At 43.2% G+C, this 25,266-nt stretch overlaps 1 protein-coding gene across 1 annotated transcript in view; it reads right to left on the reverse strand.

Annotated features, from left to right (window-relative positions):
* Positions 1 to 25,266, reverse strand: part of LOC143803981 (uncharacterized) — a 521,136-nt gene that overhangs the window by 467,709 nt on the left and 28,161 nt on the right. The window contains exons 24-30 of the mRNA XM_077281733.1: positions 25,030 to 25,210; positions 22,630 to 22,755; positions 21,461 to 21,586; positions 21,125 to 21,241; positions 12,820 to 13,056; positions 12,533 to 12,655; positions 1,664 to 1,786 (exon numbers count right to left, since the gene is read on the reverse strand). Coding sequence (XP_077137848.1) covers positions 1,664 to 1,786; positions 12,533 to 12,655; positions 12,820 to 13,056; positions 21,125 to 21,241; positions 21,461 to 21,586; positions 22,630 to 22,755; positions 25,030 to 25,210 — 1,033 coding nt within the window. The remainder of the gene's footprint in view (positions 1 to 1,663; positions 1,787 to 12,532; positions 12,656 to 12,819; positions 13,057 to 21,124; positions 21,242 to 21,460; positions 21,587 to 22,629; positions 22,756 to 25,029; positions 25,211 to 25,266) is intronic.

Raw genomic sequence — 25,266 nt, forward strand, 5'->3', positions numbered from 1 at the left:
GCCTCTGCATTACAGAGATATTAGCAATCAATGTATTTGGCTCATGATGAGTTAACTTGGTCCGAGTGTGTGTTATCAGATAGTTTTAATTGGGGCATGTACTTCTGTATGTATGATGCTGACCAAACATAAGCAGGCAGCAACTCTCAAAGGAAAGATGAAAACACCCCCTACGGTCTTCCCTAAGCTAATACTGCCTCCCTACAAACAGCAATCACCTGACCACTGGATCCAGAGAAGGAAGCATGGAGGAGGAAGCACTGTCAGTGGTTCTTAGTCTGTATACACAAGCACTGGTTTGGGTCTTTATATACAGATATCTAGAAGGTAAACATATTAATAAACCATGTTTATCTTCTCTGTATGTTGTCTGTGTCTGACAGCCGACTCCCTGCCCCCACAGCTGCACAATCCAACGCAAGCTACTTAGCATGCCTTGACTTTTTAGAACATCAAGATAAGTGTGGACTACCTGGATGGGCGGTCCAGAAGTAGTTAAAGCTAAGTAATCTAAAAATGCATTGGTGTTTACTATGTTGTATCAATTTCGTCAATCTACACAAATATGGACATGTTTATCAAGATGAGAGCTCCACTATTCTGGTGTAATGTTAGCTAAAAAGCTGTCTTTAAAAACAATTGATGTGCCTTGTCTGACAAGCGGACATGTCCTCACTGAAAAACTGTATGGCTTGGCAGAAGAAAAAGGCGTGGTCTATTATGCAAAAAACTTCACCCAAAATTTGGCTCAAATTTCTGGCACAAATTAAACCAATTAGTCCAGACTTATCAAACAGAATTAACCCCTATGATAAATCTGGTACATTTTAAGACTGTCTAATGTAAGTTCGAACAGTCTTATAATTAGAACGTATTGATAATGTGTCTCATTGTCTTTGGATCCTTCAAGAAGAAACCATAACTGTTGTGAAATTGGATTTTGGGCTCCCCCGGTGGCCACTGGTGGAATTGAACTGGTGTGCATCATCCCCTCTGTTCACCTGTTTCCATCAGGATGTGGGAGTCGCTATTTAGCCTTGCTCCTCTGTCACTTCCATGCCGGTCAACATTGTAATCAGAAGCCTTTCTGTGCATGTTCCTGCTGCTAGACAACTCCCAGCTAAGTTGGACTTTAGTCCTCGTTTGTTTTTGCATTTTGTTCCAGTTCACAGCTGTTGTTTCGTTTCTGTGTCTGGAAAGCTCTTGTGATCTGAAATTGCCACTCTGATGTTATGAGGTAATACTAGAGTCTTAAAGTAATTTCAGGATGGTGTTTTGATAGGGTTTTCAGCTGACCATGAAAGTGCCTTTCTGTCTTCCTGCTATCTAGTAAGTGGACCTCAATTTTGCTTAACCTATTTTCATACTACGTTTGTCATTTTCATCTAAAATCACCGCCAATATATGTGGGGGCCTCTGTCTGCCTTTCGGGGAAATTTCTCTAGAGGTGAGCCAGGACTATATTTTCCTCTGCCAGGATTAGTTAGTCCTCCGGCTGGCGCTGGGCGTCTAGGGATAAAACGTAGGCAACGCTACCCGGCTACTGTTAGTTGTGCGGCAGGTTTAGTTCATGGTCAGTTTAGTTTCCATCCTTCCAAGAGCTAGTTCTTATGTTTGCTGGGCTATGTTCTCTTGCCATTGAGAACCATAACACATAACTTACCGACACAGCTGTCACTGTCTTCTGTGTACCCCGGCTGACAGATACATTTAAAGCTACCGATTTCATTTATACACAATCTTCCTGGTCCTGTGCAGTACTCTTCATCATCACATTCTACAATATCTATAAAAAAAATTATATAGTTTATCTCCAGAAATAATGACAAATTACCAGTGATTTATAAATACATTTGTGCACAACTGGGTGCTCCATTCTTTACATATTCAAATGTTGAATTAACATTAAAAAAAACATGAAGTGCGCACAGAAAACATGCTCAGACTGGTTGTATCAGGCGGCAGAATATTTGGCATTGTTCCATTCTTATGAAATTGCAGTATATTTTCATATGGTAACGGTCATTATGACTTGTTCTTGCCTCAGCCATCCACAAACTATTCCTAGTCTAAATCCACAAAAAGTCATATACAGTTATCATTAGTGATACAAGTAAATGAAGCTCAGATGACATGTACAGTTACAATACATATACCATTAAAAAACAAGTGTGTGAGCAACAATATAAAAATAAATAAAATTGTTTTCAGAAATAAGTTAAAAACATACAGGGAGATGTGGGTGAGCCAGGACAAAACAAATCAGACACAGTATGAAGTGCTTCACATAAAGACATGATACACACTGTACAAAGGTGTTGAAAGAAGCAAAAAATATTTTCAAAAAGTTATTTGTATGAGAAAAGTATTGGGCCCTTACAGATAGTCCAACACTAAGATCACACATACGATGATTACAGTAATGGGAATGTCCATCGGAGACTCTTAACAACCCACTGACCATTTATTGTTATTTAGACAATTTCTACAGTAGGTGACGGATTTGCTGTGTGACAGATGTAACATGTCCTAGAGAAGCTTCTTACATCAGCGCCTCGCTCTTTGTTATACTGGGAGTTGTATGTTACTGTACCGTGATTATCATTAATTACATTATTAGTATGGTATAAAGGTACCGTCACACTAAACGATATCTGTTATGACCCCAATGGCAGAGGGTCTCAGGAAATAATACCAAGTCTGCAAACACAAAAAACCAGCTCATAGGGCAGTGGTAACTGGGCTGACCATATATCTAATCCTAGCACCACAAATAGAAGCAGCCGGGGAACGTGCCTACGTTGGTTCTAGATGTCTCGCGCCAGCCGGAGAACTAACTAACCCTAGAAGGGAAAAGAAAGACCTTTCTTGCCTCCAGAGAAAAGACCCCAAAAGTTGGATACAAGCCCCCAACAAATAATAACGGTGAGGTAAGAGGAAAAGACAAACATAAGCATGAGCTAGGTATTTAGCAAAGAGAGGCCCACTAGCTAATAGCAGAATATAGTAAGATGACTTATATAGTCAGCAAAAACCCTATTAAAATATCCACGCTGGATATTCAAGAACCCCCGAACCGACTAACGGCCGGGGGGAGAACACCAGCCCCCTAGAGCTTCCAGCAAGGTCAGAAATCACATTTAGTACAAGCTGGACAAAAATAGGAGCAAAGCAAATAACTCAAAAAACAAAGAAGCAAGACTTAGCTTAATTTTGCAAGAGCCAGGACCAGCAGACAGGAGCAACAGAAGGATCTGATTACAACGATGCCAGGCACTGGACTAAGGATCCAGGAAGTTAATATAGCGACACCCCTGGACTAACGACCCAGGTGAGTTCCAAACTGAAGAAAGACAATCCCAGAGTCATACCACTAGTGACCACAAGAGGGAGCCAAAAAGTCAATTCACAACAGTACCCCCTCCTTAAGGAGGGATCACCGAACCCTCACCAAGACCACCAGGGCGATCAGGATGAGCAGCGTGAAAGGCACGAACTAAATCGGCCGCATGCACATCAGAGGCAACCACCCAGGAATTATCCTCCTGACCATAGCCCTTCCACTTGACCAGATACTGAAGCCTCCGCCTGGAGAGACGAGAATCCAAGATCTTCTCCACCACGTACTCCAACTCGCCCTCAACCAACACCGGAGCAGGAGGCTCAACAGAAGGAACCACAGGTACAACGTACCGCCGCAACAAAGACCTATGGAACACGTTGTGAATGGCAAACGACACCGGAAGATCCAAGCGAAAGGACACAGGATTAAGGATTTCCAATATCTTGTAAGGACCGATGAAGCGAGGCTTAAATTTAGGAGAGGAGACCTTCATAGGAACAAATCGAGAAGACAGCCATACCAAATCCCCAACACGAAGTCGGGGACCCACACCGCGGCGGCGGTTGGCAAAACGCTGAGCCTTCTCTTGTGACAACTTTAAGTTGTCCACCACATGATTCCAGATCTGCTGCAACCTATCCACCACAGAATCTACCCCAGGACAGTCAGAAGGCTCCACATGTCCCGAGGAAAAACGAGGATGGAAACCAGAGTTGCAGAAAAATAGCGAAACCAATGTAGCGGAACTAGCCCGATTATTAAGGGCAAACTCAGCCAATGGCAAGAAGGTCACCCAATCATCCTGATCCGCAGAAACAAAACACCTCAAATAAGCCTCCAGAGTCTGATTAGTTTGCTCCGTTTGTCCATTAGTCTGAGGATGAAAGGCAGACGAAAACGACAACTCAATGCCCATCCTAGCACAAAAGGATCACCAGAACCTGGAAACAAACTGGGATCCTCTGTCAGACACAATATTCTCAGGAATGCCGTGTAAACGAACCACATTCTGAAAGAACACAGGAACCAGATCGGAAGAGGAAGGCAGCTTAGGCAAAGGTACCAAATGGACCATCTTAGAAAAGCGATCACATACCACCCAGATGACAGACATGCCCTGAGACACCGGGAGATCTGAAATGAAATCCATGGAAATGTGTGTCCAAGGCCTCTTCGGGACAGGCAAGGGCAAGAGCAACCCGCTGGCACGCGAACAGCAAGGCTTAGCTTGAGCGCAAGTCCCACAGGACTGCACAAACGACCGCACATCCTGTGACAAGGAAGGCCACCAAAAGGACCTAGCCACCAGATCTCTGGTGCCAAAAATTCCCGGATGCCCTGCCAACACCGAGGAATGAACCTCGGAAATGACTCTGCTGGTCCACTTATCAGGAACAAACAGTCTGTCAGGTGGACAAGAGTCAGGTCTACCAGCCTGAAATCTCTGCAACACACGTCGCAAATCTGGAGAAATGGCTGACAAGATAACTCCCTCTTTAAGAATACCAACTGGTTCTGCGACACCCGGAGAGTCAGGCACAAAGCTCCTTGAAAGAGCATCAGCCTTCACATTCTTTGAACCTGGTAAATACGAGACCACAAAGTCAAAATGGGAGAAAAACAATGACCAGCGGGCCTGTCTAGGATTCAGGCGTTTAGCAGACTCAAGATACATCAAATTTTTGTGATCAGTCAAGACCACCACACGATGCTTAGCACCCTCGAGCCAATGACACCACTCCTCAAATGCCCACTTCATGGCCAACAACTCCCGATTGCCAATATCATAATTCCGCTCAGCAGGCGAAAACTTCCTCGAGAAAAAGGCACAAGGTCTCATCACAGAGCAACCAGGGCCTCTCTGCGACAAAACGGCCCCTGCCCCAATCTCAGAAGCATCCACATCAACCTGAAAGGGAAGTGAGACATCAGGCTGGCACAAAACAGGCGCCAAAGTAAACCGGCGCTTCAACTCCTGGAAAGCCTCCACGGCTGCAGGAGCCCAGTTAGCAACATCAGAACCTTTCTTGGTCATATCTGTCAAAGGTTTAGCAATGCTAGAAAAATTAGCAATAAAACGACGGTAGAAGTTAGCAAAACCCAAGAACTTCTGAAGACTCTTAACTGACGTGGGTTGAGTCCAATCATGAATAGCACGGACCTTGACTGGGTCCATCTCCACCGCAGAAGGGGAAAAAATAAACCCCAAAAAGGGAACCTTCTGTACTCCAAAGAGACACTTTGAGCCCTTAACAAATAAAGCATTCTCACGCAAAACCTGAAACACCATCCTGACCTGCTCTACATGCGAGTCCCAGTCATCAGAAAAAAACAGAATATCATCCAGATAAACGATCATAAATTTATCCAGATACTTCCGGAAAATATCATGCATAAAGGACTGAAACACTGAAGGAGCATTAGAGAGCCCAAAAGGCATCACCAAGTACTCAAAATGACCTTCGGGCGTATTAAACGCGGTTTTCCATTCATCTCCTCGCTTAATGCGCACAAGGTTGTACGCACCACGAAGATCTATCTTGGTGAACCACTTGGCACCTTTAATTCAGGCAAACAAGTCTGACAACAGAGGCAAAGGATACTGAAATTTAACAGTGATTTTATTCAAAAGCCGATAGTCAATACAAGGTCTCAAAGATCCGTCCTTCTTGGCCACAAAAAAGAATCCCGCACCAAGAGGGGAAGAGGAAGGACGGATATGCCCCTTCTCCAGAGATTCCTTGATATACGAACGCTTTGCGGTATGCTCAGGTACAGACAGATTAAATAGTCTTCCCTTAGGAAATTTGCTACCTGGGATCAAATCTATGGCACAGTCACAGTCCCTATGAGGAGGCAGAACACTGGACCTGGACTCGCTGAACACATCCTGATAATCATACAAATACTCAGGAACTTCCGAAGGAGTAGAGGAAGCAATAGACACCGGCGGGGAATCACCATGAATACCCTGACAGCCCCAACTTGACACAGACATTGCCTTCCAATCCAAGACTGGATTATGAGTCTGTAACCATGGCAAACCCAAAACGACCAAATCATGCATTTTATGTAGAACAAGAAAACGAATCACCTCCCGATGTTCAGGAGTCATGCACATGGTTACCTGTGTCCAAAACTGCGGTTTATTTTCCACCAATGGCGTAGCATCAATACCCCTCAGAGGGATAGGATTAACCAACGGCTCAAGAACAAAACCACAGCGCTTGGCAAATGACAGATCCATAAGACTCAGGGCAGCACCTGAATCCACAAACGCCATAACAGGGTAAGAGGACAATGAGCAAATTAAAGTTACAGACAAAATAAACTTAGGTTGCAAATTACCAATGGCGACAGGACTAACAACCCTTGTTAGGCGTTTAGAGCATGCTGATATAACATGTGTAGAATCACCACAGTAAAAACACAACCCATTCTGACGTCTATGATTTTTCCGCTCATTTCTGGTCTGAATTCTATCACATTGCATCAAATCAGGTGTTTGTTTAGACAACACCACCAGAGGATTAGCGGTTTTGCGCTCCCGCAAACGCCGGTCAATTTGAATAGCCAGCGCCATGGAATCATTCAGACTTGTAGGAATGGAGAAACCCACCATCACATTCTTAATGGCTTCAGAAAGGCCATTTCTGAAGTTTGCGGCCAGAGCACACTCATTCCACTGAGTAAGCACGGACCATTTCCGAAGTTTTCGGCAATACACTTCAGCTTCATCCTGACCCTGAGAAATAGCCAGCAAGGCTTTTTCTGCCTGAACCTCAAGATTGGGTTCCTCGTAAAGCAATCCGAGCGCCAGAAAAAACGCATCAATATTTGCCAATGCCGGGTCTCCTGGCGCTAGCGAGAAGGCCCAATCCTGAGGGTCGCCCCGTAAAAAAGAGATAACAATTTTAACTTGCTGAGCTGAGTCTCCAGATGAACGGGGTCTCAGAGATAGAAACAATTTACAATTATCCCTGAAATTCCTAAACTTAAATCGGTCTCCAGAAAACAGTTCAGGAATAGGTATTTTAGGTTCAGACATAGGACTACTGGTAACAAAATCTTGTATGCCTTGCACACGAGCAGCAAGCTGGTCCACACTTGTAATCAAGGTCTGGATATTCATGTCTGCAGCAAGCTCAAGCCACTCAGAGGTAAAGGGGAGGAAGAGAGGAAAAAAAAAAAAAACTCAGAATTTCCTTTCTTATTATCCCACTTCTGCAATGCATTAAACATTCAATGTAGGCCTGGCATACTGTTATGACCCCAATGGCAGAGGGTCTCAGGAAATAATACCAAGTCTGCAAACACAAAAAAACAGCTCATAGGGCAGTGGTAACTGGGCTGACCATATATCTAATCCTAGCACCACAAATAGAAGCAGCCGGGGAACGTGCCTACGTTGGTTCTAGACGTCTCGCGCCAGCCGGAGAACTAACTAACCCTAGAAGGGAAAAGAAAGACCTTTCTTGCCTCCAGAGAAAAGACCCCAAAAGTTGGATACAAGCCCCCAACAAATAATAACGGTGAGGTAAGAGGAAAAGACAAACATAAGCATGAGCTAGGTATTTAGCAAAGAGAGGCCCACTAGCTAATAGCAGAATATAGTAAGATGACTTATATAGTCAGCAAAAACCCTATTAAAATATCCACGCTGGATATTCAAGAACCCCCGAACCGACTAACGGCCGGGGGGAGAACACCAGCCCCCTAGAGCTTCCAGCAAGGTCAGAAATCACATTTAGTACAAGCTGGACAAAAATAGGAGCAAAGCAAATAACTCAAAAAACAAAGAAGCAAGACTTAGCTTAATTTTGCAAGAGCCAGGACCAGCAGACAGGAGCAACAGAAGGATCTGATTACAACGATGCCAGGCACTGGACTAAGGATCCAGGAAGTTAATATAGCGACACCCTTGGACTAACGACCCAGGTGAGTTCCAAACTGAAGAAAGACAATCCCAGAGTCATACCACTAGTGACCACAAGAGGGAGCCAAAAAGTCAATTCACAACAGATATCGCTAGCGATCCGTGACGTTGCAGCGTCCTGAATAGCGATATCGTTGTGTTTGACACGCAGCAGTGATCAGGATCCTGCTGTGATATCGCTGGTCGTTGATTAAAGTTCAGAACTTTATTTGGTCATCAGATCGCCGTGTATCGTTGTGTTTGACAGCAAAAGCAGCGATGCCAGCGATGTTTTACAATGGTAACCAGGGTAAATATCGGGTTACTAAGCGCAGGGCCGCGCTTAGTAACCCGATGTTTACCCTGGTTACCAGTGTAAAATGTAAAAAAACAAACAGTACATACTCACCCTCTGATGTCTGTCACACGTCCCTCGCCGTCCGCCTCCTGCACTGACTGTGAGCGCCAGCCGTAAGTGAAAGCACAGCACAGCGGTGACGTCACCGCTGTGCTGTTAGGGCCAGCGCTCAGTCAGTGCAGGAAGCAGACGCCAGGGGACGCGAAGGTGAGTATGTTACATATTTACATAGTTACATAGTTATTAAGGTTGAAGGAAGACTTTAAGTCCATCTAGTTCAACCCACAGCCTAGCATGCCCTAACATGTTGATCCAGGGGAAGGCAAAAAAAACCCCATGTGGTAAGAGTAAGCTCCATCATGGGGAAAAAAATTCCTTCCCGACTCCACATACGGCAATCAGACTAGTTCCCTGGATCAACGCCTTATCAAGGAATCTAATATATATACCCTGTAATATTATACTTTTCCAGAAAGGTATCCAGTCCCCTCTTAAATTGAAGCAATGAGTCACTCATTACAACATCATACGGCAGAGAGTTCCATAGTCTCACTGCTCTTACAGTAAAGAATCCGCGTCTGTTATTATGCTTAAACCTTTTTTCCTCCAGACGTAGAGGATGCCCCCTTGTCCCTGTCACCGGTCTATGATTAAAAAGATCATCAGAAAGGTCTTTGTACTGTCCCCTCATATATTTATACATTAACATAAGATCACCCCTTAGTCTTCGTTTTTCCAAACTAAATAGCCCCAAGTGTAATAACCTATCTTGGTATTGCAGACCCCCAGTCCTCTAATAACCTTGGTTGCTCTTCTCTGCACCCGCTCCAGTTCAGCTATGTCTTTCTTATACACCGGAGACCAGAACTCTGCACAGTATTCTAAGTGTGGTCGCACTAGTGACTTGTATAGAGGTAAAATTATGTTCTCCTCATGAGCATCTATGCCTCTTTTAATGCATCCCATTATTTTATTTGCCTTTGTAGCAGCTGCCTGACACTGGCCACTGAATATGAGTTTGTCATCCACCCATACACCCAGGTCTTTTTCATTAACGGTTTTGCCCAGAGTTTTAGAATTAAGCACATAGTTATACATCTTATTACTTCTACCCAAGTGCATGACCACCTTACATTTATCCCCATTAAAGCTCATTTGCCATTTATCAGCCCAAGCTTCTAGTTTACATAAATCAGCCAGTAATATAAAATTGTCCTCCCCTGTATTGATTACCCTGCAGAGTTTAGTGTCATCTGCAAATATTGAAATTCTACTCTGAATGCCCCCTACAAGGTCATTAATAAATATATTTATACATTAACATAAGATCACCCCTTAGTCTTCGTTTTTCCAAACTAAATAGCCCCAAGTGTAATAACCTATCTTGGTATTGCAGACCCCCAGTCCTCTAATAACCTTGGTTGCTCTTCTCTGCACCCGCTCCAGTTCAGCTATGTCTTTCTTATACACCGGAGACCAGAACTCTGCACAGTATTCTAAGTGTGGTCGCACTAGTGACTTGTATAGAGGTAAAATTATGTTCTCCTCATGAGCATCTATGCCTCTTTTAATGCATCCCATTATTTTATTTGCCTTTGTAGCAGCTGCCTGACACTGGCCACTGAATATGAGTTTGTCATCCACCCATACACCCAGGTCTTTTTCATTAACGGTTTTGCCCAGAGTTTTAGAATTAAGCACATAGTTATACATCTTATTACTTCTACCCAAGTGCATGACCACCTTACATTTATCCCCATTAAAGCTCATTTGCCATTTATCAGCCCAAGCTTCTAGTTTACATAAATCAGCCTGTAATATAAAATTGTCCTCCCCTGTATTGATTACCCTGCAGAGTTTAGTGTCATCTGCAAATATTGAAATTCTACTCTGAATGCCCCCTACAAGGTCATTAATAAATATGTTAAAAAGAAGAGGGCCCAATACTGACCCCTGTGGTACCCCACTACTAACCGTGACCCAGTCCGAGTGTGCTCCATTAATAACCACCCTTTGTTTCCTATCCCTGAGCCAACTCTCAACCCACTTGCACATATTTTCCCCTATCCCCATTATTCTCATTTTATGTATCAACCTTTTGTGTGGCACCGTATCAAAAGATTTTGAAAAGTCCATATACACTACATCTACTGGGTTCCCTTGGTCCAGACCGGAACTCACCTCTTCATAGAAGCTGATCAAATTAGTCTGACATGATCGGTCCCTAGTAAACCCGTGCTGATACTGGGTCATGAGGTTATTCCTCTTCAGATACTCCAGTATAGCATCCCTTAGAATGCCCTCCAGGATTTTACCCACAGTAGAGGTTAAACTTACTGGCCTATAATTTCCGAGTTCAGTTTTTGTCCCCTTTTTGAATATTGGCACCACATTTGCTATACACCAGTCCTGTGGTACAGACCCTGTTATTATGGACTCTTTAAAGATTAAAAATAATGGTCTATCAATGACTGTACTTAATTCCTGCAGTACTCGGGGGTGTATCCCATCCGGGCCCGGAGATTTGTCAATTTTTGTGATTTTTAGACGCCGCCGTACTTCCTGCTGGGTTAAGCAGGTAACATTAAATTGGGAATTATTATCACTAGTCATATTGGCTGCCATGGGATTTTCTTTTGTAAATACTGATGAAAAAAAGTCATTTAGCATATTGGCTTTTTCCTCATCCTCATCCACCATTTCACCCAGACTATTTTTAAGGGGGCCAACACTATCATTTTTTAGTTTCTTACTATTTATGTAGTTAAAGAATATTTTGGGGTTATTTTTGCTCTCTCTAGCAATGAGTCTCTCTGTCTCAATCTTTGCTGCCTTGATTTGCTTTTTACATAATTTATTTAATTTTTTGTATTTATTTAATGCCTCCTCACTACCTACTTCCTTTAATTCTCTAAAAGCTTTCTTTTTGTCCCTTATTGCGCCCCTTACAGCTCTATTTAGCCATATTGGTTTCCTCCTATTTCTAGTATGTTTATTTCCATACGGTATATACTGTGCACAGGTCCTATCCAGGATGCTAATAAATGTCTCCCATTTTCTTTGTGTACTTTTATGTCTCAGGATATCGTCCCAGTTAATTGCACCCAGATCCTCTCTCATCCGTTGGAAATTTGCCCTCCTGAAGTTTAGTGTCCTTGTCAGCCCTCTACTACACATCTTATTAAAGGAGACATGAAAACTTATTATTTTGTGATCACTATTCCCCAAGTGACCCCCAACCCTTATATTTGATATGCGGTCTGGCCTGTTGGTTAATATTAGGTCTAGCAGTGCCCCCCTTCTTGTTGGGTCCTGAACCAGTTGTGAAAGGTAATTGTCTCTCATAGTTGTCAAAATCCGATTACCTTTACTGGAACTGCAGGTTTCTGTTCCCCAATCTATTTCAGGGTAGTTGAAGTCCCCCATAATAATGACTTCTCCTTGAGTAGTGTTTGTTTTTTTACATTTTACACTGGTAACCAGGGTAAACATCGGGTTACTAAGCGCGGCCCTGCGCTTAGCAACCCGATGTTTACCCTGGTTACCCGGGGACCTCGGCATCGTTGGTCGCTGGACAGCGGTCTGTGTGACAGCTCTCCAGCGACCAAACCGACGCTGCAGCGATCGGCATCGTTGTCTGTATCGCTGCAGCGTCGCTTTAGTGTGACGGTACCTTTAGTCGTAGAGGTTCACCTGGAATTCTGGTCTTACCTGTTTATATAAAGCTATGTGGTACACAGGCTAGAACATTATTGTTTATGGGCACACACGTTAAAAATGTAAAACACAAGTTATACAGTATTATCTTACTTGTCCTTTTTTTCTTCTCTCCGTCTTTAGGCTGTGTGTTAAGTTTCCCTGATGATATAGAACTTTATTATAATGTGATGTGATATTACATCAGCCGTGTACTTACCCTCACAAGTTCCATTTACAAGAGTGAATCCAGGATTACAAGAGCATTCATAGCTGCCATTCGTGTTCATACAGGATGCATTTACCCCACAAATAAGGACATTTTCATAACACTCATCAATATCTGCAAAATTATATAAAGAAGATGTATTTGCTGATAGATACAGTAGGTTATTCTAGATGTTATACAATAATATAGGAAATAAGGAAGTTCAGTACAGAGCGCCCAGCTGTAACACTTGTGCTTTTGGGTATATATTATGTGAGGTAAGGAACATATATACTCACCGGTACATTCCGTCCCATTACCAGAGTACCCGTCCCTGCATGTACAGATGTAGGAGCCTTCAGTGTTGTTACAGTCCGCCCAGAGACTGCAGTCATTCATTGCTGTACACTCATCAATGTCTGTGCAGTTTTCTCCACCATACCCTTGGTGACATTCACATTTGTATGAACCAGGTGTGTTGGTACAACTTGAATAGTCTGGGCACGCGGTGACATTTTCCAGGCATTCATCTATATCTGCAATGTTGAGTGGAAAAACATGATAAGCAAAGCACCATAACAGCTGTACAGGTTTTAGTGGTGGCAGCCACCTTCATCAAGTCTATAAGATGTTGTCCCAGGCTGGTAACTACTTCTAACATGATGCAATAATATAACTGCACCATGTAAAGTCCAAGTTTGTTTTTATTATAAGCACAGTTAATATAATATCAAAAATATGGAAGGAAGTTAAGAAACCTTAAAGGGGTTGTCCACGCATATACAATAATAGTGATTACCTTACCTAAATATTGGTCATCAGTATCAGAACAATGGAAATCTGGCATCTTCACTTTTCAGTAGAGATAGGCGAACCCTGACAGTAAAGTTTGGTGTCCGTATCGAACTCCTACTGTTCGGGACAACAAACACAGACTTCACCAGGAAGTCCTTGTTACTGTTCGGGTTCACCCCCCCCCACCACCCACATATCGGCTGTCTGTGGTACTGTCACGTGCATGACAGCATGGCAAATACTGCTTCTGATAGATGATAAAATTATTATCGCCGGTCAGAGAGCCACGGTTCCCACGCTGTCAAATGAGAGCATGAGCCCGCAGCTGTGATCAGAGGCAAAAAGTTAACCTCTGGTCACTGCTTTCATCAGCCTATGCCTGCTGCCCCTAATAACAGCAAGAGCAGGCGGTGGCTGATCCGAGTATTGATCAGCCACTGCCTGCTCTATAAATTAATAAATATAAAAAGAAACCCAGACATGGATTGCAGCATAGGACAGAACGACGGACAGGTGAGGAATATGGTTCCTTTTTTTCTTTTTTTCTTTTTTTTTACAGAAGATGAGAGCTTCAATGGAATGGGCGTTAGGTGAATCTAACTGTGTTTGTTATTGTTAAATAAAAATGGAAAATGGTGTTTTGTTTTTATTTCAAATAAAGAACTTTATAATTGGTGTGTGTTTATTTATATTACGATTAGTAATGGATGGGTATCCTATAGGCGCCTCTCCACTACTAAGCCGTGAGCTTGATGTCACTGGACAATATAAAGGTAACATTAACTCCACATATATGAACCCCACTTGCCACCATCACATGGCAAGTGGGAAGAGCCGGACAAAGCACCAGAATATGTGCATCTAATACATGTGCCCTTGCTGGGAGGCTGCAGGCTGCTATTTTTAGGCTGAGGGGGCCAATATTCATGGCCCCTTGCTAGCCTGAGAATACCAGCCCCCATGTGTCTGCTTTAGTTTGGCTGGTTGTCAAAAATGAAGGTGACCCTACGCCGTTTTCTTAAATTATTTATTTAAATAATTTAAAAAACAGCGTGGGGACCTCGTGACTCTTATCAGCCTTGCTAACGCTGACAGCTGAGGGTTGCAGCCTCCAGCTGTGAGTTTTGTCTGGTGGGTTATCAAAAATACAGGAAAACCCATGTGGTCTTTTTTTTAAGTATTTCGTTAGAGCGCAGGTGCCGGCTGATGAATTCTCCCATTAGCCGCCGCCTGCTCTCGCTGTTATTAGCGGCAGCAGATGTAGGTTGATGGAAGCAGTAGTCCCATCAGCCCACACTTGTGAACAGAGGTAAACTTTATACCTCCGATCACAGCTTCAGGCTCACACTGTCATTTAAGTGTGAGAACCGCGGCTGTGTGACTGGCAGTAATGATTTTGCTGTGGATCAAAAGCAGCTTTCTTAAATTATTTATTTAAATAATTTAAAAAACAGCATGGGGACCTCGTGACTCTTATCAGCCTTGCTAACGCTGACAGCTGACACTAACACTGGATGTTTGGGCCCCCTATTCAAGTGGGTTCGGGTCTGGGTACTGTTCTGGTACCCGAACTTGAACTTTTTTCTAACTGGCCGAACCCGCCTGACCCGAACATCCAGGGGTCCACCCATCTCTACTGATCTGCAATTAGAGGCTCCAGTAGTGGTTAGTGATGAGCGAGTGTGCTCGTTACTCGAGTTTCCAAGCATGCTCGGCTGTTCTCCAAGTATCTTGGGCATTCTCATATATTATATTTGAGTCCCCGCAGCTGCATGATTAGCAGCTGCTAGACAGCCTGAGTACATGTGGGGATTCCTGAACGAACAGGAAATCCCTGCATATGTTCAGGCTGTCTAGCAGCTGCCAAACATGCAACATTGCTTAACAGCGCAGATCCATTTAGTCCCACCATCCAACACAAGAGACGCTCTCACAAATCACTTAACCATCTGCTCACTCTTTCTATCCTCCTTCTCCAAACCCCGGCCCCCCATGTTATAGCCAGTCAAACCTCCCAACTGCTACACCCAGAAACCCCTCTAACCTTATTAATATTCCATGCATGCCTTCTGTCTCTTTCAATTGTGCTCTTTGGAATTCTCGCTCTGTGTGTAATAAACTCTCCTTCATTCATTACTTCTTCCTTTCTAATTCTCTTAATCTCCTGGCACTTACTGAAATCTGGATCCAGCAGTCAGACACCACCGCTGCTGCTGCTCTCTCATATGGTGGACTACACTTTTCTCATACCCCAAGATCAGACAACAGAGCAGGTGGAGGCGTTAGTCTGCTCCTTTCACCCAAATGTACCTTCCAAGTTATCCCCCAAGTACCCTCACTTGTATTCCCTTCCTTTGAGGTCCATGCTGTCAGACTCTACGCCCCTTCTCCATGCGAGTGGCGGTGGTGTATCGTCCTCCTGGCCCCTCTCATCAGTTCCTGGATCATTTTGCCACCTGGCTTCCACACTTTCTCTCCTGTGACACCCACACCCTTATCATGGGTGATTTCAACATCCCCATTGCTTCTCCCCTCTCCCCATGTGCTTCTCACCTTTTATCTCTAACCTCCTCTTTCGGCCTCTCGCAGCATACTAACTCTCCAACCCATGAAGATGGAAACTCCCTTGACTTGGTCTTCTCCCGGCTTTGCTCAGTGGATGACTTCACAAACTCCCCTCTCCCGCTCTCTGACCACAGCCTTCTTTCATTCTCTATCAAGAACTGCCATCCCGCTCAGGTCACCCCCACTTTCCACACTTATAGAAACATACAGGCCATTAACACCCAGAAACTTATGAAGAACTTGCAGTCCTCATTGGCCCCAATCTCCTCTATCTCATGTCCTGATTCTGCTCTGAAGCATTACAATGAAACCCTGCAAAGTGCCCTGGATGAAGCTGCTCCTCCTATACATAGAGCAACTCGACACAGACGGCGACAACCGTGGCACACGCTGCAAACACGTTTCCTGCAGCGGTGCTCCAGGTGCGCCGAACGTCTGTGGAGAAAATCTAATCTACCCGAAGATTTCATCCATTATAAGTTCATGCTAAAAACATACAACTCTGCCCTTCACCTCTCCAAACAAACCTATTTCAACACCCTCATCACCTCACTGTCCAATAACCCTAAATGTCTCTTCGACACTTTCCAGTCCCTACTCAACCCAAGAGAGCAGGCCCCAACCACAGATCTCCGCGCTGACTATCTGGCCAATTACTTCAAAGAAAAAATCGACCACATTCGACAGGAAATCATCTCCCAATCTCTTCATACCAGGCACTGTCCTCCCTCCCCCACTGCATCTAGTTCACTCTCTGACTTTGAACCAGCTACAGAAGAAGTAAGCAGTCTCCTTGCATCTTCTCGCCCGACCACTTGCACCAGTGACCCCATTCCGTCACATCTCCTCCAGTCCCTTTCCCCGGCTGTCACCTCTCACATAACAAAAATATTCAACCTTTCCCTCACTTCCGGTATTTTTCCCTCCTCATTTAAGCATGCCATCATACAGCCATTACTTGCTGCTAATTATAGACCTGTCTCTAATCTTCCCTTTATCTCTAAACTCCTGGAACGCCTGGTCCACTCCCGTCTAAGGCTGCTTTCACACTTGCGTTTTTATCTGCATGCGTTTTTAAAAAAAACGCATGTGTGAAAAAACGCATGTAAACGCGGTAAAACGCATGCGTTTTTTAGACGCATGCGTTTTTATAAAAAAACACAAGAAAACACAAGAAAACACCAGAAAAAACAAGAAAACCCTAACCCTACCCCTAACCCTAAATGTGACTGAAATACGTGGCACTTACACACGTGGCACTTATATACGTGGCACGTGGCACTTATATACGTGGCACGTGGCACTTACATACGTGGCATGTGGCACTTACATACGTGGCACGTGGCACGTGGCACTTATATACGTGGCACGTGGCACTTATATACGTGGCACATGGCACTTATATACGTGGCACGTGGCACTTACATACGTGGCACGTGGCACTTACATACGTGGCACGTGGCACTTATATACGTGGCACGTGGCACTTATATACGTGGCACGTGGCATACGTGGCACTGAAATACGTGATACGTGGCACTTAAATACGTGGCACGTGGCATACGTGGCACTGAAATACGTGATACGTGGCACTTAAATACGTGGCAATATGACTGTCAGAAAATGTTCATTAAACGGTTAGGGGTGAGGTTAGGGGTAGAGTTAGGGTTAGGGTTTGGATCCCTTTATCACCTTGATGGTGGTGGGTGGCTTTTTAGTGTGTTTTCTGGTTTTTTTCTATAAAAACGCATGCGTTTTTAGCGCAAACAAACGCATGTGCTTAAAAACGCATGCGTTTACATAGACAGCAATGCATTTTTTTGCCGTGAAAAAACGCATGCGTTTTTTCACGGCAAAAAAACGCGCAAGAAAATACTGCAGGTAGCATTTTTGAAAATGAACGCATGCAGACAAAAAACGCATGCGTTTGAAAACGCGACCAAACGCATGTGCAAAAAAACGCATGCGTTTTCAATGTTAAATATAGGAAAAAAAAACGCATGCGTTTTTTGTGCAAAAAACGCTGCAGACAAAAACGCAAGTGTGAAACCAGCCTTAAGCTACCTTCACACTAAACGATATCGCTAGTGATCTGTGACGTTGCAGCGTCCTGGCTAGCGATATCGTTTAGTTTGACACGCAGCAGCGATCAGGATCCTGCTGTGATATCGCTGGTCGTTGAAGAAAGTTCAGAACTTTATTTGGTCGTGAGACCGGCGTGTATCGTCGTGTTTGACACCAAAAGCAACGATGCCAGCGATGTTTTACACTGGTAACCAGGGTAAACATCGGGTTACTAAGCGCAGGGCCGCGCTTAGTAACCCGATGTTTACCCTGGTTACCAGTGTAAAATGTAAAAAAAACAAACTACATACTCACCTTCGCGTCCCCCGGCGTCCGTTTCCCACACTGACTGAGCGCCGTAAAGTGAAAGTGAAAGCACAGCGGTGACGTCACCGCTCTGCTGTTAGGGCCGGCTCTCAGTCACTGCAGGAAGCGAACGCCGGGGGACGCGAATGTAAGTATGTACTGTTTGTTTTTTTTACATTTTACGCTGGTAACCAGGGTAAACATCGGGTTACTAAGCGCGGCCCTGCGCTTAGTAACCCGATGTTTACCCTGGTTACCCGGGGACCTCGGCATCATTGGTCGCTGGAGAGCGGTCTGTGTGACAGCTCTCGAGCGACCAAACAGCGACGCTGCAGCGATCGGCATCGTTGTCGCTATCGCTGCAGCGTCGCTTAATGTGAAGGTACCTTTACCCGCTATCTCTCAGATAACTCTCTTCTCGACCCTCTTCAATCTGGCTTCCGCTCTTTACACTCTACTGAAACTGCCCTCACTAAAGTCTCTAATGACCTACTAACAGCTAAATCTAATGGTCACTACTCCATGCTAATTCTCTTGGATCTTTCTGCAGCATTCGACACTGTGGATCATCAGCTCCTCCTCACTATGCTCCGCTCCATCGGCATCAAGGACACCGTTCTCTCTTGGTTCTCCTCCTATCTCTCTGACCGATCCTTCACTGTATGTTTTGCTGGTTCCTCCTCCTCTCCCGTTCCCCTTACTGTTGGGGTTCCTCAAGGATCAGTCCTAGGCCCCCTCCTCTTCTCTTTGTATACTGCCCCTATTGGACAAACAATCAGTAGATTTGGTTTCCAGTACCATCTCTATGCTGACGACACCCAATTATACACCTCTTCTCCTGCTTTCACTCCGACCTTCTTAGAAAACACCAGTGATTGTCTTACCGCTGTCTCTAACATCATGTCCTCCCTCTATCTGAAACTGAACCTGTCAAAAACTGAACTCCTCGTGTTCTCTCCCTCTACTAACCTACCTTTGCTTGACATTGCCATCTCCGTGTGCGGTTCCACCATTACTCCCAAGCAACATGCCCGCTGCCTTGGGGTCATCCTTGATTCCGAGCTTTCATTCACCCCCCACATCCGATCACTAGCTCGCTCTTCTTATCTGCATCTCAAAAATATTTCTAGAATTCGCCCGTTTCTTACTTTCGACTCTGCAAAAACTCTTACTGTCTCACTTATTCATTCTCGTCTGGACTATTGTAACTCTCTACTAATCAGCCTCCCTCTTACCAAACTCTCCCCGCTCCAATCTGTCCTGAATGCTGCAGCCAGGATCATATTCCTCACCAACCATTACACCGATGCCTCTACCTTGTGCCAGTCATTACACTGGCTACACATCCACTCCAGAATCCAGTACAAAACTACTACCCTCATCCACAAAGCACTCCATGGCTCAGCACCACCCTACATCTCCTCTCTGGTCTCAGTCTACCACCCTACCCGTGCCCTCCGCTCCGCTAATGACCTCAGGTTAGCATCCTCAATAATCAGAACCTCCCATTCCCGTCTCCAAGACTTTACACGTGCTGCGCCGATTCTTTGGAATGCACTACCTAGGTTAATATGATTAATCCCCAATCCCCAGAGTTTTAAGCGTGCCCTAAAAACGCATTTGTTCAGACTGGCCTACCGCCTCAATGCATTAACCTAACTATCCCTGTGTGGCCTAATAAAAAAAACAAAAAAACAAAAAACGGTTCCTCGCATCATGTTCTCATACACTTTATGCAGTCAATAGCCTCTGTGTCTGTACTGCTACATACTTAGCACTTACACTATGGCTGGTCCAAATAACTAAAGCAATTGTTACCATCCACCTCTCGTGTCTCCCCTTTTCCTCATAGTTTGTAAGCTTGCGAGCAGGGCCCTCATTCCTCCTGGTATCTGTTTTGAACTGTGATTTCTGTTATGCTGTAATGTCTATTGTCTGTACAAGTCCCCTCTATAAGTTGTAAAGCGCTGCGGAATATGTTGGCGCTATATAAATAAAATTATTATTACTATTATTATTATTATTAATATACGAGCATGCCCAAGATACTCGAGCACCCGAGCATGCTTGGAAAACCTGAGTAACAAGCACACTCGCTCATCACTAGTAGTGACCTGATGTAAACAGTGAAGTGATCTGAACAGCACGGCTCCATTCAATGTGTAGCATGGTACAGCAGATCAGCTCTAATTTAAGAGAATAGGAGCTGCAGTTCTTGGCAGTATGAGCTACACATTGAAAAGGGCTGTCCTGTTTAACTCTGTTCAATATTTACATCTCTTTTAGAGCTAATAACAGCTGATTGGCTGGGGTGTCAGATTTCCACCAATCAGAAATTGATGACTTATACTAAGAACAGGTAAACAATGTCTTATGTCCAACAAGCCTGAAGAGTTTAATGTCTGGTTTAAACAACTAATTTTCTCATAAACTAGTGGGGAAATCTGAATTTTAAAAGAGGGTCCCTGCATTTAGGACCCAACTTGATGAGAGGATTATTACAACCAATGTCTCCCACATTGGAGGAACCCATGTGTCTATGCATTTATACATTGAGAACTACTGTATGTAAGTAATGCTCACTCTCACTTTTGGTGGCACTTCAGGGAAACTGAACAATTTCTGTTGAGTGACCCTGAAGAAGGGTGAGTCTCAGTAGCAGTGGACCCTAATAATAAACAGAGTTTAAGCTACAGATATGTTAGAGAATCAAATGTCAATTATCTTGGTGGGAAAATTTGTCATTTTCCAATTGAACATCAAGTCGAATTACAGAAAACAGATAGGTGAGAAGGCTGTACATCTTCTGATAAAGTCCCAGTGCGGAAATCCATTGAAATAGCAGCTTCTCTTATTCGACTGTACAGACCTTACCTGAACAGTTTTCTCCCCTGTATCCCAGCAGACAGTCACAGTCATAGGATCCATCGGTATTAACACAGATTGATTGATTGGGACAGGAGGAATTGTCATTGGCGCATTCATCGACATCTGTTGGGGATATAAGTATTCAATTAGTAGATGATATGGCATAATAAAAGATAGATAGACAAATAGATGGACAGACAGACAGGCAGACAGACAGACAGACAGACAGACAGACAGATAGATAGATAGATAGATAGATAGATAGATAGATAGATAGATAGATATTCATGTAATTGAGACACATAATTAGCAGCTTTTTTTGCACTTTTCATCAGGGTTTACCTGTGCAGAATACAAACGGATCTCCATCATATCCAGATTTACATCCACAGCTATAATTTCCAGGAAGATTTGTACAGTCAGTATTGTTAGCACATGTGTTGTCACCATTCTTACACTCATCAATGTCTGAAGAAAAGCAAACAGAATAATATTATCTAGGATTCTGTTAGTTATGTATCCTGGTAACCATAAGAAAGAAAAAAGAGGCTACAATTCCCAAGTAGCTACTAATATCAAATAAATAACAAATGCCATGAAAATCTTTTTTAGAAAAATTTATACAAAGCTTTATTAGCACATCAAATACAAAAACCAGGCTAATAAGTATACACAATAAAACCCAATAATACTGGACAGGTAGATTAAATGATGATGCATACAAGCAGTGATAGGCTATCCATAACACAGGGGTACTCAACCAATACTATCATATACTAAAGTTAGAAAAATGTACATGTGAGTAACCTCAAAAAAGTATCCAAGTGGGTGAGCTCCATATAGTAGCAATCAGCCCATCCCTTATTCAGTACATATAATGTGATACAGTAACCACAACATCAAACCGTAACATGTAAACAAGTATGGAGGCAAAAAAGGACGCTGAGAAAGTAAATGCTCACCCATAGGACAGCACTAAGGACTGCACAGATACCCCAACACGTGTTTCGCTGCCGCTTCTTCAGGCCCCTGCCCCTGTACATTTTTCTAACTTTAGTATATGATAGTATTGGTTGAGTACCCCTGTGTTATGGATAGCCTATCACTGCTTGTATGCATCATCATTTAATCTACCTGTCCAGTATTATTGGGTTTTATTGTGTATACGTATTTGCCTGTTCTTTGTATTTGATGTGCTAATAAAGCTTTGTATAAATTTTTCTAAAAAAGATTCTCATGGCATTTGTTATTTATTTGATATTAGTAGCTACTTGGGAATTGTAGGCTCTTTTTTCTTTCTTATGGTTACCATATTGCTCTTAGAGAGTTTTTCCCCTGAATATGGTCTTTGCATGTTATCAGTTCTGGCATGTATTTACAGTTATGTATCCTGAATGTTTTGAGGTGTATTGTTTGTGTGCTATTAGTACAATCATATACTTGCACAAACTACCATTAACAATAATATAAAAAGATGTTAATTTAATGACAGAATGGAGTACAGGACATACCGACACACATAGAGCTGTTCTTCTCATCCACCTCATAACCGGCCTCGCAGCTGCAGTTGTATCCATCCAGAATATTAATACAAATTTGCTCACAATCGGATATATTAAGGAAACATTCATTGATATCTGGAAATAGATCATAATATTTCAATTTTTTACAAAGAACTGCAAATTCCTTGCCTATTATAACATGATTCTACCATATGTCAATCATTTACAGATGGCAATAATAGCACACCTGGTAAGCTCACTAAGTAGTGTGCACTTGCATCTCTCCCCTCTCCCCTCTCCCCTCTTCTCTTCTCTCTCTATAGTACCCAAAAGCAGAGTGCAGCAGAATGGTCACTGTTACCTTTTAACACAAATGTCTTTACATGACCAGTTATTGCAGTGTGTAATGGTTAATGCAGTTTATGCACCAGGATGCAGATATCTTATGCTGTTGTGTAACAGAGACTCCTGTTTGCACTAATATCCTGGGTTAACAATATGATAGACTGTTAAAGTGAGATGGTGTTTGCCAGGAAGTTTTCAGAAACAAACTGCATATGAAAACCATATCTGCTCATTACATGTACACCTGTCCCCCTAACAGGATGGAGTCATAGTGTATGTGACGTTTTCCTGAAGGAGCAGACAGAGAAGTGTGTGAGGAATGAAGCCCTGCACACATGTTGTGATGGCATGGAGCTAAGATAAGAGGAGCTGAGGAATCAGTGCACCAATTATATAACTGAACCAGGGCCTAGTCTGAGAACCACTACCTTACTTTACAGTAACAGTGTTTAATGCAACCAAACTGAACCTTCACAAAGTAACCAATACGTTGCATGTGCCTTGTGTATCCTTGCAAGTAAATGCTTACAACTGCCCCTGCGTCAACCCTGTTTTCTGGACTATTTGAAGTGCACCGCATTACACTACACTACCAGGAATCAGAGGTTAATTTAGTGCACCCTGTGATCATGACATTTTTCTTTGTCACTGCCACGGTGGATTGGTAACTTCCACACACCTCATGGTACTACAGTTATATATGGGGTAAATCAGATTAATCCCTGTATGTTTTGGAACGGCTGCAGGAGGAGGAGGAGAATATGAGCAGCAGTGCAGGTAAATCTTACAGCCTTCTCTAGGTGGTTTGGCTGCTGATGTTTCTGCACAGTATATAGTAAGAGACTCAGATTCTCCCATTGTATTCAATAGACTTGTGACATAACAAAGCAGGCGAATTGATGATTGCACCCTAAACCCTACAATGGAAGCACAAGGCTCCATTTATCATTCAGATACTGTATCATCTCACCTACCAACCTCACCCAATTTTGAGCTCACAGTGGAAAAGTGAAACCAAAACCTTTGTCCCTGTAATACTGAAAGAAATCAACAGATTTGCTAATGACATGCATTTAGAGAAAACCTTATTCTCATCTCCTGTTACTTTTTGCATTTTCCTCAGAGCTGATAGTTTCTCTTTAAATGGGATCTGTCATGTCTGAGAACACTACTAGGACGCAGATATAGGGTTAAGCTGTAAGTTTAAAGCCTTGTAGTGTTGCCTGGCCTGAACTGAAAATCCAGCACACAGAAGAAAATTAATTATATTTCTCATATGAGCCTCTCAGCTTTCAATCATACAGTCGTACCAGCATGTCTTTAGTCACTGCTGAGTGTACTGTGAGCGGGGGCTCTCAACACATCCCAGCACTTTGACTGACAGCCTGCTTAACAGTGCATCAGTGCAGAGCCTGCTGTCAGTCAAAGTGCAGGGGCAGGATTACAGCTTCACCTCACAGTGCTGCGAGCGATGACTGAACCTGTTGTTTGCATGTTTTTATGATTGAAAGGCCTGGAACCTCCATAGTGTTATAAACTTGCAGATTAACCTTATGTCCGCAGGTTAATAGTGTTATTATCATCCATGAAAGAATCCCTTTAAAGAGGTTGTATGGGATTATTATAAAGGGTTGTGTTTCAAACAATCAATTCCTCCCTTGTTATTAGGTTGTGTCTGGTATCGCAGCTCATCCCTATTTTCATCTAAACAATTTTATTATGTGTTGAGTATGTATATGTACACGTATGTCCAGCGAAAACAACCAGTTACAGTTTTGTCAGGTAATTCTTAAAACTTCTTTAAAAACAGACTGCAAGTTGTCATCGTACTTAAAAAAGTGGAAGTTTGTAGCTCGTTAAAGCATATGACAAATTTCAGCGAAACATGAACTACCCTATAGGTAGACACTGAAATCTCTTTGAGACAACTACCCAAAAGTACAAGTGCATTATTAAGTGTTCACAAAGGAGTAGTCTTTGAGGGGGAGCTTAAACAGTCCCCCATTCTCACTAAGGGATCCATTAAAATATCTTTACACAGAATCAATGAGCTAAAATACTCACCTGTACAGGTTTCTCCATCTCCAGTCAGATATTCAGGACATGGACCACAAGTATATCCTTCATTGGGTGCTTTTGCATCTTCACAAGTATTATTAACATAACATTTGTTTTCTGCACAAGCATCAAAATTATTTTCACAGTACATTCCGGTCCATGCAGCAGAACAGTTACACCCGGCGACCTGCATTACAATATACATAGATAATGTGCCCACTTGTGTAAAGTATAGATGTCATT

The sequence above is a fragment of the Ranitomeya variabilis genome, chromosome 2 (genome assembly GCF_051348905.1).
Source record: "Ranitomeya variabilis isolate aRanVar5 chromosome 2, aRanVar5.hap1, whole genome shotgun sequence".
Lineage (NCBI taxonomy): Eukaryota > Metazoa > Chordata > Amphibia > Anura > Dendrobatidae > Ranitomeya > Ranitomeya variabilis.